Source organism: Camellia sinensis, chromosome 15 (assembly GCF_055761805.1).
Source record: "Camellia sinensis isolate YWXY chromosome 15, ASM5576180v1, whole genome shotgun sequence".
NCBI classification, from domain to species: Eukaryota; Viridiplantae; Streptophyta; class Magnoliopsida; order Ericales; family Theaceae; genus Camellia; species Camellia sinensis.
Genome location: NC_138975.1, coordinates 112,434,371 through 112,449,674, shown reverse-complemented (window position 1 = coordinate 112,449,674; position 15,304 = coordinate 112,434,371). Strand labels below are relative to the sequence as shown.

General features: G+C 35.8%; 1 protein-coding gene across 7 annotated transcripts in view; it reads right to left on the bottom strand.

Annotated features, from left to right (window-relative positions):
• LOC114313023 (uncharacterized) overlaps nucleotides 1-15,304 on the bottom strand; it is a 257,539-nt gene that overhangs the window by 236,717 nt on the left and 5,518 nt on the right. For 6 of the 7 annotated variants that reach the window (XR_014357331.1, XM_082910231.1, XM_082910235.1 and 3 more), the window contains exons 3-8: nucleotides 14,875-14,917; nucleotides 11,331-11,408; nucleotides 11,118-11,202; nucleotides 10,885-10,967; nucleotides 9,977-10,034; nucleotides 3,912-4,022 (exon numbers count right to left, since the gene is read on the bottom strand). Coding sequence is in view for 6 of the 7 variants with exons in the window: in XM_082910231.1 (XP_082766357.1) it covers nucleotides 3,912-4,022; nucleotides 9,977-10,034; nucleotides 10,885-10,967; nucleotides 11,118-11,202; nucleotides 11,331-11,408; nucleotides 14,875-14,917 (458 nt within the window). In the remaining variant the exon portion in view is untranslated. The remainder of the gene's footprint in view (nucleotides 1-3,911; nucleotides 4,023-9,976; nucleotides 10,035-10,884; nucleotides 10,968-11,117; nucleotides 11,203-11,330; nucleotides 11,409-14,874; nucleotides 14,918-15,304) is intronic. The other variant, XM_082910233.1, reaches the window with a different exon arrangement.

The window sequence follows — 15,304 nt, the reverse complement described above, 5'->3', positions numbered from 1 at the left end:
ACAAAGTGAGAGAAAGTTCTTACTAGGGAGAAAATCAAGTGACAATCATTTCAGTCATAAAATCCAGATTTACTCTCTACTACGGGTGGGCATCGACTGGGTTGGTCAGGCTTGCACTTTATAGTAAGAATGTATGTGTTAAAATCCACCTACTCTCCACCTACTTCACCCACTTAAACCTACTCCACTAAACCTAACCCACTACACCACTACCACCTCACCTACTCCACTAAACCTAACCCACTACACCACTACCACCTCCACTTCACCTACTCCTTACCTACTACACACTCACCCTCTTCTATATATAGGAATCATGAATCATTATAATAGATATCAATACATGAATCAATAATACAATCATTTCTCTTTATACATTAAATTTCTTCATGGTATCAGAGCAAGGTTAAAAACCTAGTATTTTCGTTCCACCGGCGGGCGGCAATCTCGCCTTGGCCGCCCGCCGGACAAACCCAAATTTCCTTAATTTTCTTCAATAGCATTGACATCTTCTCCATGCCCTCCCCTGGATCTCCTTTCTCGTCTTCCCTACACTGATATTTCCTTCAACGCAGAAAGTGAGTCTTTTCTTATGGGTGCTCTGCATGTCAGAGTTGGAACTTTCCTCCTTTAACTCTTCATCAAAGCAGTGTTGTTGCTGCTTCTGGGAACCGTCATTGCAGCTGCATTTGCTGATCCATTGGTAGACGCTGTTGATAATTTCTCCGATGCGACAAGCATTCCATCTTTCTTCATCTCATATATTGCGCTGCCTTTGGCTACCACCTCCAGTAAGTCAGTAACAGCAATTATCTTTTCTAGCAGAAAAAGGCAGAGATCTGCCTCGTTGACTTTCTCTGAGTTATATGGGGCTGCAACCATGAACAATCTCCTTTGCTTATCTGTCTTCTTAGCGCTGGTTTACATCAGGGGATTGACATGGGACTTCTCAGCTGAAGTACTGGTTATCCTCAGGGGATTGACATGGGACTTCTCAGCTGAAGTACTGGTTATCCTTATAGTTTGCATCGTGATGGGTGTGTTTGGCAGCTTCTGCATCCCTTCCAAGCATTTCACAATCCAAACCAACAAAGCCCCAAGACAGAGCGACAGACACAGAGGAGAGAGAGAGAGAGACAAGGACAAGGGTTTTGTTTTTGGGTCAGCCGATACTGGTAATGGCTCTCTCTCTATAATTGATACCACACACCACAACACAGATCTCTCTTTCTCTCTACTCAAGGACAAAACCCATTCTTTTTTTTATTTTTATTTTTATTTAATCACACCCGTATCATGTTGTTCACCACTCATTCTCTCTCTCTAATAATCAACCCACATGTTCCCCATTTCTTTTCCTTTTTCTTTTTTTATTTAATCAACCCCACTCCACTTTCTCTTATTTTTAATCTATCTCTATATCTATATCTCTATGTTTCTTTTCATCTATTGCACAGACCATTCTTATTATTATTATTATTATTATTATTATTATTATTATTTTTATTTTTTTGTTTCTTTTTTAATTTTTGCACAACCACAAAAAAAAAAAAAAAAAACACAACAAAAAAAAACAACCAGGCAGAAGACAAACTTGCACACCACACTCCTTTTATTCATGTCGGGGCTCCCCCGTTCACCATTTGACATCCAAAAAAAAAAAAAAAAAAAAAAAAAAAAAAACACACACACACACACAAACAAGACCACCACACCCACAGTGGGATTTTTCTTCTCTACTCTGCCGCCGGTCTTTTCTTTTTGCCTCCGTCCTGGGCGGCCCTTGACGGTGCTGCCTCCGTGTTTCCCACTCCACTGGGCATGATCACTACTCCCTGCTCCTCCACTGCAGCATATGGCGGCCCTCCAAATCGGAACATCACGGTGGCCTTCCGCTTCAGCTCCTTATTTTCCGCCTTAAGCACACTTATCTCTGCTCGCGCATCCTTATACATGCGTTGGAGCAGAGCTAGTTGGGCGTTTAACTGCTGCACCTCATTTGTCCTACTCTGCAGCCGGTTTGACAAGTTTGTCACCGCCGTCATGGTTTCCACACATGACTTCAAAGTATACTGATTGGCCTCCACATCCGACTGCACTGCCATTCTTTGCTCCACCGACCGCATCGGAAAGTTCAACGGAGCAAACTCCGGGGCGCTTGGTTGAGGTTCCAGTGCCACCGCACCAGTTATCTCTCTTGTTGACTCGTTGAGGTCGGGAAAGAGAGTGAGCAGACTCCGGGAAGATGAAGCCATTTTCTGGGCCACAGAGTGTTACAGAGTATCTCTCTCAGAAATCTCTCTCAGACAACAGAGTGTTACAGAATATCTCTCTCAGAAATCTCTCTCAGAATATCTCTCGCAAGTTTTTTTGTCTCCGCCTCTACCTCAGCCTTAGCCTCCGCTTATAAAGACCATGACGACGAGGCAGACACGCGCCTCATGCGCCGCTCGGCGCTCGCCGACAACTTGGCACGCCTTTTGATGGCACGCCTTTTTATGGATTGGGCACGCCTTTTGATGGCACGCCTTTTGAAAGATTGGGCACACATTTTGAGGGTGCTACTTTTTAGGGGTCCGACAAGACTCTGTAAACTGTCCCGACATTGATTCCGGTTAGCTCGTTTATGGGTCCGACAAGACTCTGTAAACTGTCCCGACATTGATTCCGGTTAGCTCCTTTATGGGTCCGACAAGACTCTGTAAACTGTCCCGACATAGATTCCGGTTAGTTTCTACAAGGGTCCGACAAGACTCTGTAAACTGTCCCGACATAGATTCCGGTTAGTTTCTACAAGGGTCCGACAAGACTCTGTAAACTGTCCCGACATTGATTCCGGTTAGTTTCTACAAGGGTCCAGCAAGACTCCGTAAACTGTCACAATAACTGTCACAACATTGTCTGCTACAACGGTCCGACATGACCCCATAAACTGTCTTCTACAACGGTCCGACATGACCCCATAAACTGTCTTCTACATCGGTCTGACACCGCCATCCAATGTCCTCTACACCGTTATGACATCCCCATCTAGTGTCCTCTACAACGTTATGACACCACCATACAGTGTCCTCTACAACGTTATGACACCACCATCCAGTGTCTTCACCAATGGTCTGACACGACCATACAGTGTCTCCTATCCTCTTTTATTTTTATGTATTTTCTTGTTTTGTTACTCTCTCCAAACTCAAGTTGGTTAGTTCCTATCCCCCTTGAGTTTGCGGGGGGCTGTTAAAATCCACCTACTCTCCACCTACTTCACCCACTTAAACCTACTCCACTAAACCTAACCCACTACACCACTACCACCTCACCTACTCCACTAAACCTAACCCACTACACCACTACCACCTCCACTTCACCTACTCCTTACCTACTACACACTCACCCTCTTCTATATATAGGAATCATGAATCATTGTAATAGATATCAATACATGAATCAATAATACAATCATTTCTCTTTATACATTAAATTTCTTCAGTATGCATTATCCCAAGGCTGCCCAACCTCGGCCCTAATCTAACCATCCCAAATTCAGCCCTAAAAATACTTCTACATCCCAAGCCCGCACAATTAACTCGGCCTTTTCTTTGTGCAGTTCATTTATGTCAGGATGTAGTCTCATCTTTTTGCGGTTCCATTCGCAGTTTTTTGAAAATTTAGTTTGCAGTGCTTAATCATTCACATTGCATATAACTCATGTATAAATTATATGAAAGAGAGCAAATATTTGATCCATAGCTTAGGAGATCAATATCTGTTTTGTGCGATTTTGTGCTGTAAAATCCCAAAGATTGTTCAATGAACTATTTTGGAGATGTATAGAGGCAGAGAGTCCTAGTTTTTTTCAGTTTCTTGGTAATTATTCTAAAATTGAAATTTAAAAAATCTGATAAACTATTTACCATTTTGAAAGGAAGGCTGCCTTGTAAATGTCTTCTCAGCAAGGTAAGTAGCAAGCTGAACTTCTCCAAGTTCAACCATTCCAGTATTTGCCATGCCATCCAACAGAGAAGCTGAACAAAGAAACGAAAACAAAAACCACTTCTATCACAAGGGAATCTAGAAATATAAAACTTCATCGAGAAAATGAAATAGAACCAAGTTGATCAGTCCAAACAAGAAAAGGAAAAAGACAAGAGAAGAATAAGGAATGATACAAGAAAACAAATATTAGCCAAGGTAAGCAATTTGTTAATTAGATTCTTATAGCAGAACAACTCCTTTTTCAATGAAAAGACAAAATGCATATGCTTTTGCTTCCAGACTTGCATCAGCAAAACAAATAGACAAGAACTGTGTTGGCATTCTTTTAAATCAATGGCCCAAAAAAAATTTTTTTTTTTTTTTGGCAAAATTCATTTTACCTCCCTATGGTATTGTCCCCGTAGCACTTTACCCCTTATCTTTTTTAAATAGCCACAAGCCACCCATGTGGTTATGGATTAAATTGCAATACTAACTCTGTTAACTTTAGCGATAAAAAGACAATTATACCCTTGTTTTCTTCCTCTACTTCTCATTATTTGTGAAAGAATAAAAAGTAAAAAAATAAAAATAAATAAATCAAACTTGCCTCAATTAAGAAACTTGATTTTTTTTAACTTCTAACTTAATTTCTAAATTTGCTACCTAATTACTAATTTAATCACGTCTTAAGTAATAATATATTCATATACATATATATATTACCATTAGCAGGCAAAACAGAGTTTGAAAAAAAAAATTGAAAGTGAAAACAATAAAAGAAACGTAATAAACAAATGGCTAACAATAGAAGACCTGTAGAATCATGGGAGGGTTGGTGAATCTCAGACAAATGCTGAGATTTGTCATTACGATTTCAAAAAAAGGGACCGAAATCAAACTCGATATCATATTATTTCTTCATCACAGAAACAAGATTACATATTACCCAAGTTTCTGTGTATATATAGTGCATATATATATGAACTATTGAATAAGTTAAGATTGAGTTTTGTCGTTCGGTTTACAGGAATCGCAGATTCTGCCAATTGCATTGCAGTGACAGGGGAGTTTGTACAGGGCCAGGGCAGTGGTTGAGAGGAGGGAGACGGTGGCTAGGCGACAGGGAGGGAGGTCGTGTTTGGAAGGTGGGGAGGGTGTCAGGGGAAAGAGGGAGGGAGTGGGGGTCGCTGGGAGATGGGAGAGTAAGAAGGGGTGGCTGGCACGGTGGAGGACGTGATGGAAGGTTTAGATTTAGGTTTTTTTTTTTTTTGGAAAAGATGATGAAAGGGGCGATTTTGTCTTTTTACCTTAAAAAGTTGACTTTAATTAATTATTTTTCTTCCCAACTCTCTCAAAATGCACGTGTAGTATAATTTATGTTAGTTTTGGACAGAAAAAGGAACGGGAGCAATTTAGTCCAAAATCACATGAGGGTTAGTTGGCTATTTTTAAAAGATAGAGGCTATGCTATTGGACCAAACCACAAGGAGGTAAAATGGATTTTGCCCTTTTTTTTATTTAAATATGGTGATCTCATTTTATGCTTTCTAATCACAATGCTAACTTTCAATCTATAACATGGTGAAACAGTTAAGTCTAGAACCATAGGGTTTGGCAATTTCATGACTTATATTGTAGCAAGGGTGAAGTGCAATCCAATATCCATAGAGGGGTTTGGAAAGGGAAAACTCATACAAGCCTCAAGCACTTGACAATTCCAAAGAGGCATCAAAGAGTCAAGGAAGGATGAACTCAAGTCATAAACAAGAAGGATGTCCACGTGACAAGAAGACCAAAATGTCTTAAATAGAACCACCTAGGGTAAAGACTTGACTTTAGAAGACATTTATGCTGGTCCTGGTCAAGATTGGTGACCATTTTGGTAAATGAAGTATGACCTCCTAGCCATCCAAAAACCGTAACTTAGGATCTAGTTTTTTTTTTTTTATTGGCCATAACATAGGTTGTAGTTTAAAATTTTAAATCCTTGAGTAAGACCAATTTCAAATGAAACTAGTTTTACAGAGTTTCAATTTTAGCACAATTTTTGCCCAAAACGGAGTTAAAATGAGCGAGCTCATAATCTTTTGAAGTTGGCCCTGTGTTGCTGGTGGAAGAAATCAAACAGACTTGAATGATCAACTATTTTGGCCGGCCAAACTGGGTGCAGTTTGAAAAAAATAAACTAGTCATTATCTAGCTGTTGGAACTCATGCATCATACATAAGTTTCTTTCATTTTAAACCCAGAACTTGATGATTTGAGATCCAATATTACCTATATACATTAGAGAACATATCTTGAGAGATTTAGGAGAGCTTAGAAAGAGTATTCATTATACACTAACTATCAACAACTGGCCCAAGCTTGAGAATCTTGAAAAGCAAACGTTGGACAACTTTTGGGCTTCAATTTAAGGTATAAATTTTTCCTACTAGTGTATGGTTGAGGTACATTTACCACCCATAATATTTATTTTGTAAATTGCAAAGGTTGGGGTAAGACTTCGAAAACTCTTAGTGTTGGTCCTTGTTTGACTCTGATAGTTTGTGGTAGTAAGCTACCCATTGTGAGTTGTGCATTGTGAAAGAGGTTGTGGGGGAGCCTAAAAACCCATTGTGAGTTAAGGACTGTGGTTAAGATTGCAGGTGATCCTAGAAACTCGTTGTATTCTGTATTGAGGAAGAGGCTGAGGGTGACCTTGTAAAACCTAGTGTGGTGGGTTCTAGGTGAGCCCTTGAGTGAAAACCTAGAGACTTGAAGTAGTGGGCTTTAGGTGAGCCCTTTGTGTGAAACCTAGAAAGAATCGTAGTGTTGTTCTTCAGGACGAAATATTAGGTAGATTAGTAGCTTGTAGGCTAGCCTAGGAGAAACCTTCATCAAATCCAAGTGTAATACTTGAATAGGAGACAATAGGTAGATTAGTGGGTTTTAGGTTAGACTAGGAGAAACATTCTTCAAATCCTAGAGATTGTCTTTGTGAGGAGAATTTAGGTGGGTACTGGTGTGCCCATTGTAAGTCACTAGTTGTTCAGATGATTCATGGATACTTCAACCGAGAAGGTAAACAAAACTTGAACCTTTGATAGATATTTTTCTATCACATTGAATCACTTTCTAAGTTTTAAACATACCAAATGGTTAGAAAAATTGAGATTGGTCGTTGAGGACTAGTGAAGAAAAAACAAAAGAACTGTCGTATTCACCCCCTTCTAGGACATTTTCATAAACACATAACGAGACACAATGACATGCCAATTCAGGTTGGTTTTCCATGGCAATGGAATTCTGCATGAACCTTAAAAATTTTCAAAATTCCTAGTTTCAAAGTGGACCAATTATGATATGCATTGAGTTTTATTAAGAATTTTACTTGCCTTATTTCATGTTATGTTTGTTGTGCCAAACACTATAACATGAAATAATCTCCCATCCTCAAGTTATATCCTTCTAGAAAATCAAATCATAGTATTAGGATTGAAATAGAGCAACTTGTTTATTCTTTCCCAATTAAAGGAAAAAGCCGGATGATGCCAAGGAATTCTTTCATATCTTCTCTCTTATATGTTGTAGAATAGCTAGCAAAAATGTGTATGGATGTCGGATTCAACATTAATAATTGATATGATGTCATACAAGAACCATGGACAAATGGTGACAAGGGCATCCATATAAAAGGGCACTACTTTAGTAGCATTCAACTCCTTGGTTGATATGTGAGACACTATTTAAAGTACCACCTCAGATTTCCCCCTGCCCCCTTCGCAAACACAACTAAATTCAATATATCCCACTCAACAAAGCCTTCTGCCATTTGTCTCGGGTGGGTATGAAAGTTCTACCTAGCCATTCCACTCTTTCAAGGCTATAACTTTGGTTAAACCACCAACCTACATTTTAAGGTTATGATATTATCAAAATCAACGAATATCATGTCAATATCCTCATTAGACAGACTACATCAAACATACTTTCTTTAATCCTTCATATATAATGAATAAATATTCGTTATAAAATGAGTTAATACAATATGATGACAGCGACAAATTGAGAATGAAAATAAATAAGCTCCAACCACAAAATTGAACAACTTGAAGATAGTTACAAAAAAGGAAAGAAATGGGTTAAAGAGCAACAAGTGGTTCAACTATATACCATTACATAGTAACTCAATTATTTCAATTATCCATAGACATACAATATATAGTGTCTCATTAGATATTCTGATTGATATGTGCAACGACAAAATTGAGACATCCATTTCCCTAGAATTTTTACTATTATTGACATACATCAATGATTATCAAAAGGCTACCAACATATGATATGTCAAAATCATTGGTTAATGGTTATATATATTCCACCTTTTTGTTTGGGTGTCATATGCCATGTTCTCAAAAGGCTGATTAGCACTCATGTCAATGTTAAATGTACAGGGTTCTAAAAAGACAAAAGATAACGTCTAGGGTTTGTAGAATGAGAAAAAAAAAACTAAATTTGTTGAATTTCAAAAAATGACAACTTGCTGGATTTTCAAAAAAGATTCTATTTGAGAGTAATTTAGTGGCTAAAATGAAGGACCTGGGGAGAGGCCATTGAGGGCCAATAAGAAGAGAAAGGGCAAGGGTTAAGGTTGATTTAGGCTGGAATTAAAAAGTTAATTTTTCTAGAGCTTTGAACAGTAGTATGAGATCAGTGTTTACAGATGCTTTTGAATATTAGTAATTTTCTGGATCAATACTACATTGCCGTGATTTTTTGGTTTCGAAATTTTGAAAGCTATCCTGGAGTGCTGTTGACTCAGTGGCTGGGATTGGTGTAGTCAGTACAAATGGATTGAAGAAGATGGAGAACGTTTAGAAGCTTTCAGAGTTAATTTTAGTCCAACTATAAAATTTTAAGGTTGGAAAGAATATAAGCAAAGGACGAACTGGAATACCTGCTCCCATTTCTTTGTCTTATCCAACATAAAGTGAACACAAATGAAATGCTTCAAATAATTAAAATGATAGAACACAATATCATTTAATCCATATTCCGAAAATCCCAAGTCTAAACACTTTACATCCGAATCTAAAAACCTTATGGTGGCCACATAATCGAATGCAAGAAGAGCAATAGGATGAATGAGATTCAATGAATTATCAGGTTTTGCATGCAGATAGACCTATTCTGTTACAAAAGTAAATAAACTAATTAGGTAAATAGGTTTACTCAGCCTTGTGTCGGAGAAACATGTCTTGACTATAAGAAAAAATAAGTTTTTTGTTTGTTGTTTCACAAAATTGTGATCAAATCATTTCACTTAAGATTCATTTAAATACAACTCGTGCCTAACGGCTTTGTTCACTTTGAAAGTAAAATCTTTTATTGGGTTTTGTACCCCATATCTTTTTCAATGAACTAAGTTTCCTATAATGAGCAGCACAAGATATGGAAAAGAGATTCATTTTATACAAATATAGGCTCCACATCTTTATCATGGACATATTGGCCCCGTTTGTTTTCAAAGATAGAATAGAGGGGATTGTTAGTGAGGGGATTAATAGTGAGGAATTATTTTTATATAAAATAATAAAACAAATAAAAAAATATAAAAAATTAAACATTAATATTTAAAAAAAAATTCCCAATATATAAAAAATAAAATAAATAAAAAAATTTCTAATCCCCTCACTATTTTTCTAATACCATCTCTACCTCCTCCTTACCAATCCCCCTTCCAAGGCCTTTACTAATACCAAGGGATTAGTAGTTCCCTCCCCATCTCTCAAAACAAACACCCCATATAGTAGTCCCACCTCACTATCAATCCCAATCCCCTCCCTATAACCCCAAATAAACAGGGCCATTAAGTATAACGAAGGAAAGAAGGCAAGCAGAGAACATATCAAAAAAGAAAAAATATAGTAAAAAAATAGGGCAAGCAGACAGATACAACACAAGTAAACAACATCATCAACAATAAATATATGCAACAATTAATATCAGAAATGCATACCAATTTTCTTCCAGTTATTATAAAATTGTGCAGAGCGGTCACTCCCAAATGAAAATACCTGAACCAAGTTTTGATGAACAACAATAAACACCTATAAAAGATCTCTTTCCAGGACACTAATATTAGAATAACCACAACAACAACAGGAATGACAAAGACAAGAGCAAGAGTTCATAATATTTACAGCAGCCTTCTATGATTACTTTGTATAGCTGGTATTTCACACATTTTCGTCATTTGACTACAAACTCAATTGTTGCTTATTAATAAAAAAAATTCCAACATATGAATGATGTATCTATGTTTTTATATCAGTATGAAGAGTCTTTCCATCCCCACCGACATTAACATTGAAACCCTAGATTAAAGAAAAAGGTTTAAATTTCAAGGATTTTCTTTTTCACTGTTATTTCTTTTTCAGATTTTGGTTTTCTGGGATAAATTCAAGTTAACATATTTGTTACATATTACATGAAATATCAATTGTACAAAATGAACAAAAACAACACAGCCAGTCCTTTGTTACATAGATTCTAAGCTTCAGGTACGAGTGTCAAGTGCAAGTATGTATCTAAGCATCAATTCATCTCATTCCCAAGTCCTAGGGCATCAAGCATGGTTACATATAGATTTCTTAATACTATTTCTAATTTCACAAGCTAATATGGTATTTTTCAAGTCATATTGAGTGTTATACTTCACTTGCTTTGAATAAAATATGTAACAGAATTGATGTAGTAACAGAGTTTTATGTATAATTAAAGTTGAATAACTTTACATGCTTGGTAGGTGAATGTCCAACTAAAAATGTTAATTATTTAGAGAGTCTATGTAACGTTGGTCCACTAGGTACTTGCTCTTTTGATAATAGCCAAGATATATCAAGTCACTGTACCTATTAAGAATACCTGAATTAGCAATGCCTTTGAATTTTCAAACTTAGACAGAAAGTTCCCAGAGGTGATGACCTCAAAATCATGATCTCCTGGATCTGATTTAACAGGAAAAGAAAACAAAAGAAAAAGATGATGACATCATATTAGAGTTGTATTTCCCACAACAAGAAACATATAGTACATGTTTCCAAATAAAAATCTTTGGTACAAAAGCAAATAGTCTAGAATGGAACAACTCAACTAACCAAAGGAAGCAGACTCCAGCAATGGAAGGTCAATTTCAGAAAAAATTGCCCCAGCATGTCGCTCCTTGATACTATCAAGAACATGCTACAGTCAACAATCAATGTCATGCATCAAAAGATTATTGGTAAAGTCTATTGAGCAAAGAAAAATAGTAAAGGTTCAAACTAAGCACCATAGGCTTCATATTGATAGGATGATAATTAAAAACTCACAATGTGCTCGTCAATACCGAATATGTCGTAATTCCTCTTCCATAAAGGATTTGTCAGCAGCTCAAAAGCATATCGAATCTGGAAATCAGACAACCTAACTTAAATAATTACAATACTAGAAGTACTCAAGTTAACTCAAGTAGGATTTGATATTGGTGCCCCCAAAACCATATAATTTCTAGACAAACCAAACCAAACCAAACCAAACCAAACTAATCCAATCAAGTGGTGTTGGCAACATGAATTCTTTTTTGTCATTCTGCTTTATCAAGGGCTATATGCTCAATTAAATTAAATTAAATAAATACGTATCATTTTTTACTATAACATCCCATATCAATTTAGGTATAGGGCTCTCCCTAACATTTCTATTTATGCTGATCATATCACTATTTGTTACTATTGCATCTACACCCTTCATTATACATGATCAAACCATCTTAGTATATTCTCTTTCAACTCATCTTAAATCGGTGTTACTCCAATCATGTCACAAATATATTCAGTTTCTAATTGTGTATTTCCTAGTCTTACCACACGTTCTTCTAACTATCTCTATCTCAACTACACTCATTTTATAAATGAGATTAAATTCCTTACAGCTTAGCCGTGATGGATGGATTTTATGGGTAGCCATTCAATAGTTGACATGTCAGACCCATATTAGTTTTTCACTTATTTTCAATTTCTGCTCTGGTTTTTGTCTTCTCTCTCCCAGATTTCTCACTCAGTTCTTCTTTCAAAACATCTAATTGATAATATGATCTACATACGCACATATAAATTTGACTGATAATCTACAATGTTTAGACTATATTATTTATCTGATGCAACTAATGGAGGGAGCATATAATCTTAAGAATAATTTATGAGCAAGAATATATAGAAGTTATGATATCATGGAGATCAAAATTACAAAGGATTGCAAAAAAATAAAAATAAAAACAACAAAATAAAATTTTTGTAGTTGATGATGATGCAAATCCCCATCTTTCCATGAGTTTGTAATTGCAGAATCTTGTAGATCTTATCATAAATTCCATCTTCCATAAAATAATTACAATAATTTCAAAACAAAACCCAAAATCTTGTAGAGCTTATCATAAATTCCATCTTCCATGAAATAATTACAATAATTTCAAGACAAAACCCAAAATCATATCAGTTTTTCTAGATCGGAACTCAAGAGTTCGGTTTCTAGCTTGAACATGCGTGTCTCTTTTCATTCCTCCAGTCACATCTGACTTCCATACAACCTTCATCGACAGCTTCTTCATCAGCACCTCACTACCAATGATCAGGAGTTTCGTTCTTCGTTTTGATTGCTTGGTTTGTTCCATTGTATAGAGAGGGAATGAAGAAAAAGCATCAAGAAAAAGAACGAGAGAGAAGAGAAAACCAGAGTGGTGGACATCTGTTCAATGGCCGACGTCTATGTTACAGGGAATTTAAGGATACGCAGACTCGGCAAAAAAATGTTATATATTTATATTTTTAATCAAGTATATAAGATAAAATAGTGCTATATATAACTTATAGTGTCAAAAAGACATTTATAGCAATTATACAACAGTATGTACATATACTAATAGTGTGATATACAATTATATAAGAAGTATCCGTTGAAATGTATCCGACACATATCCCATACCCTTGTCCAAGTGTCAAGGGTCCAACATGGGTATTTGATTTATTTTGAAAAGTCTATGTAACATAGGCCGACGTAGCTTCTATTGAGTGGCCGCCCCGTAAACTAGGTGGTTTACGGCTAAGCCGTGTAGAATTAATTCTATTTATAAATATGTAGTTTTAGTTGCCCAACGTTCTATCTTGTAAATCATCACTAACATCCTAGTTCTATGAAATTTTCCTTTCAATTTTGTTAATATTTATCGATCACATAATATGTCAATAGCACTTCTGTACTTGAGCCAACCTACTTTTATTTTATGGATCACGTTATCTCCAACCTCTCCATCCTAATTAATAATCAAACCTAGGTTAAAAATATATCCGCTCTTTGTAATTTGCTAATTTTTAATTTTCACTTCTTCATTATTTCTTCTACTATTGATACTAAAGTTGCATTCCAAATATTCATTTTTAGCTCTACCAATTTAAATCCTTTTCACTTGAATGTTTCTTTCCAAGGTTCTATTCTAGTGTTAATTTCTCCCTTAATTTCATCCACTAGAACAAATATCATCTACAAACAACATACATCATGGGACATCATATTGAATGTATACACGACATCATGCTAACTAAATATATATAGTTAATTCATCCATAACAAAGGCAAATAGATAAGGGCTCAAAGTTGACCCTTGATGTAATCCTATAATAATTGGAAAGTCACTAATTTCTCCTACATATAATTATAGTTACAACCTCATCATATATGTCCATTATCGGATCAATAAACCCCTTGGTCACACCCTTTTTCTCTAACACCCACCATATCACATCATTAGGCACCCTATCGTAAGCTTTTCTAAATATATAAATATCATATGAACAGAGATAACTTCCACGTTGAGTAACTCTTTCGAACTGGGCATGGTATCACATCTGTGTTTTGTGACAGAAAGTAGACATGATAATTAAGACTTCATAAAGCATTAGATTTATAGATCAAACACCATTATAATAATAAATAAATAAATAAAACCTTATATTTCAGAAAACAAAATTTTCAAATATTTTGTAGAAGCAACCAAAAAAAACTTTAAATGTAGAATTTGGTCAAATTTTCAAAATGACTCATAAACAAGCCACAGATTGTATAAGTAAGAGAACTTTTATAATTTGACTGATTAAGCATTGGGATATCTTATAAACATAAGGAAATTTATCAAAGGAGATCCTTTCCCCTTGAATAATTTCGTTGTTGTAACAGATTCCAATAGTAACAAAGGGGAAATTTATTCTTAATTTCAAGAAGCAATATCAAGTGCAATGCAAAGAATCTGTACAAATTATCACATGGCTCAACTCAACAAAATATTATGCTTCCATGGATCTTATTTCACGAATATTTCATCTGGGACTGGGTCCAAAGTTAAATCAAAATAAACTAACATGTTTTTTCCAGTCCTTTTAGGTCCTTTCTTTGTGTTCCCTTCATTAGGCAACACCTTCAAGACATTGCTCTCTAGTTGGCACAATTATTGGCCTTTGTTTCACATGATCAGCCAATCTAAGTCTGTCATCCTGTACCAATTGATCCTACCTCTACCTTCCAGTTCTATACTTCTGCCGTATTACTACTCATCCATCTTGGAAAATTTATTTTAATAATGTCATCGTGAAAAAATTTTGTTTCTCAACTTCCAATAAATAATGTGGCCAAATTGGAGAAGCATAACAGGAGAACATATATACAATACAACGATATTTCACATATGACATAAAAATATATAACAATATTACAGGATGTTCAAAACCCACCCCCCATGCGAGACATACACACATATATATACATAAACATACACATGAAACTGATTTTGTAAATCCCCTTGAGAGCAAATGGAGACTTACAAACCTTGATAAACTCAGTTATAGGAGGAACTTCTGTGCCCGAATTCCTGAATCAATGCATTTGTTAGTTTAATATAAAAATATTTGGTATAACACCAATTAGAGAAAAAAAAATATACCATATATACAGTTAGCTACGCCTCCGTTTGGGAAGTGGGTTGGCTTTTTGGCTTTTTGGCTTTTTTGGCTTTTTTGGCTTTTTTTGTGAGAGAAGAATGTAATGATTATGGGTTGGATGTGATATTTTGTTTTTTGTGGCTAAAATAGCCTATTTTGTCTTTTGTGGCTAAAATAGCCAAAAAAAACCCCGTTTAGCTCTTACCAAACGGAGCCTACATATCTTATTAACGTTTTCTAGAAAAGATCAGCATCAACTAAGTAAGAAAAGTTACTGTGGTTAATTCACAACAATGCATAATCATGTCAACTAATAT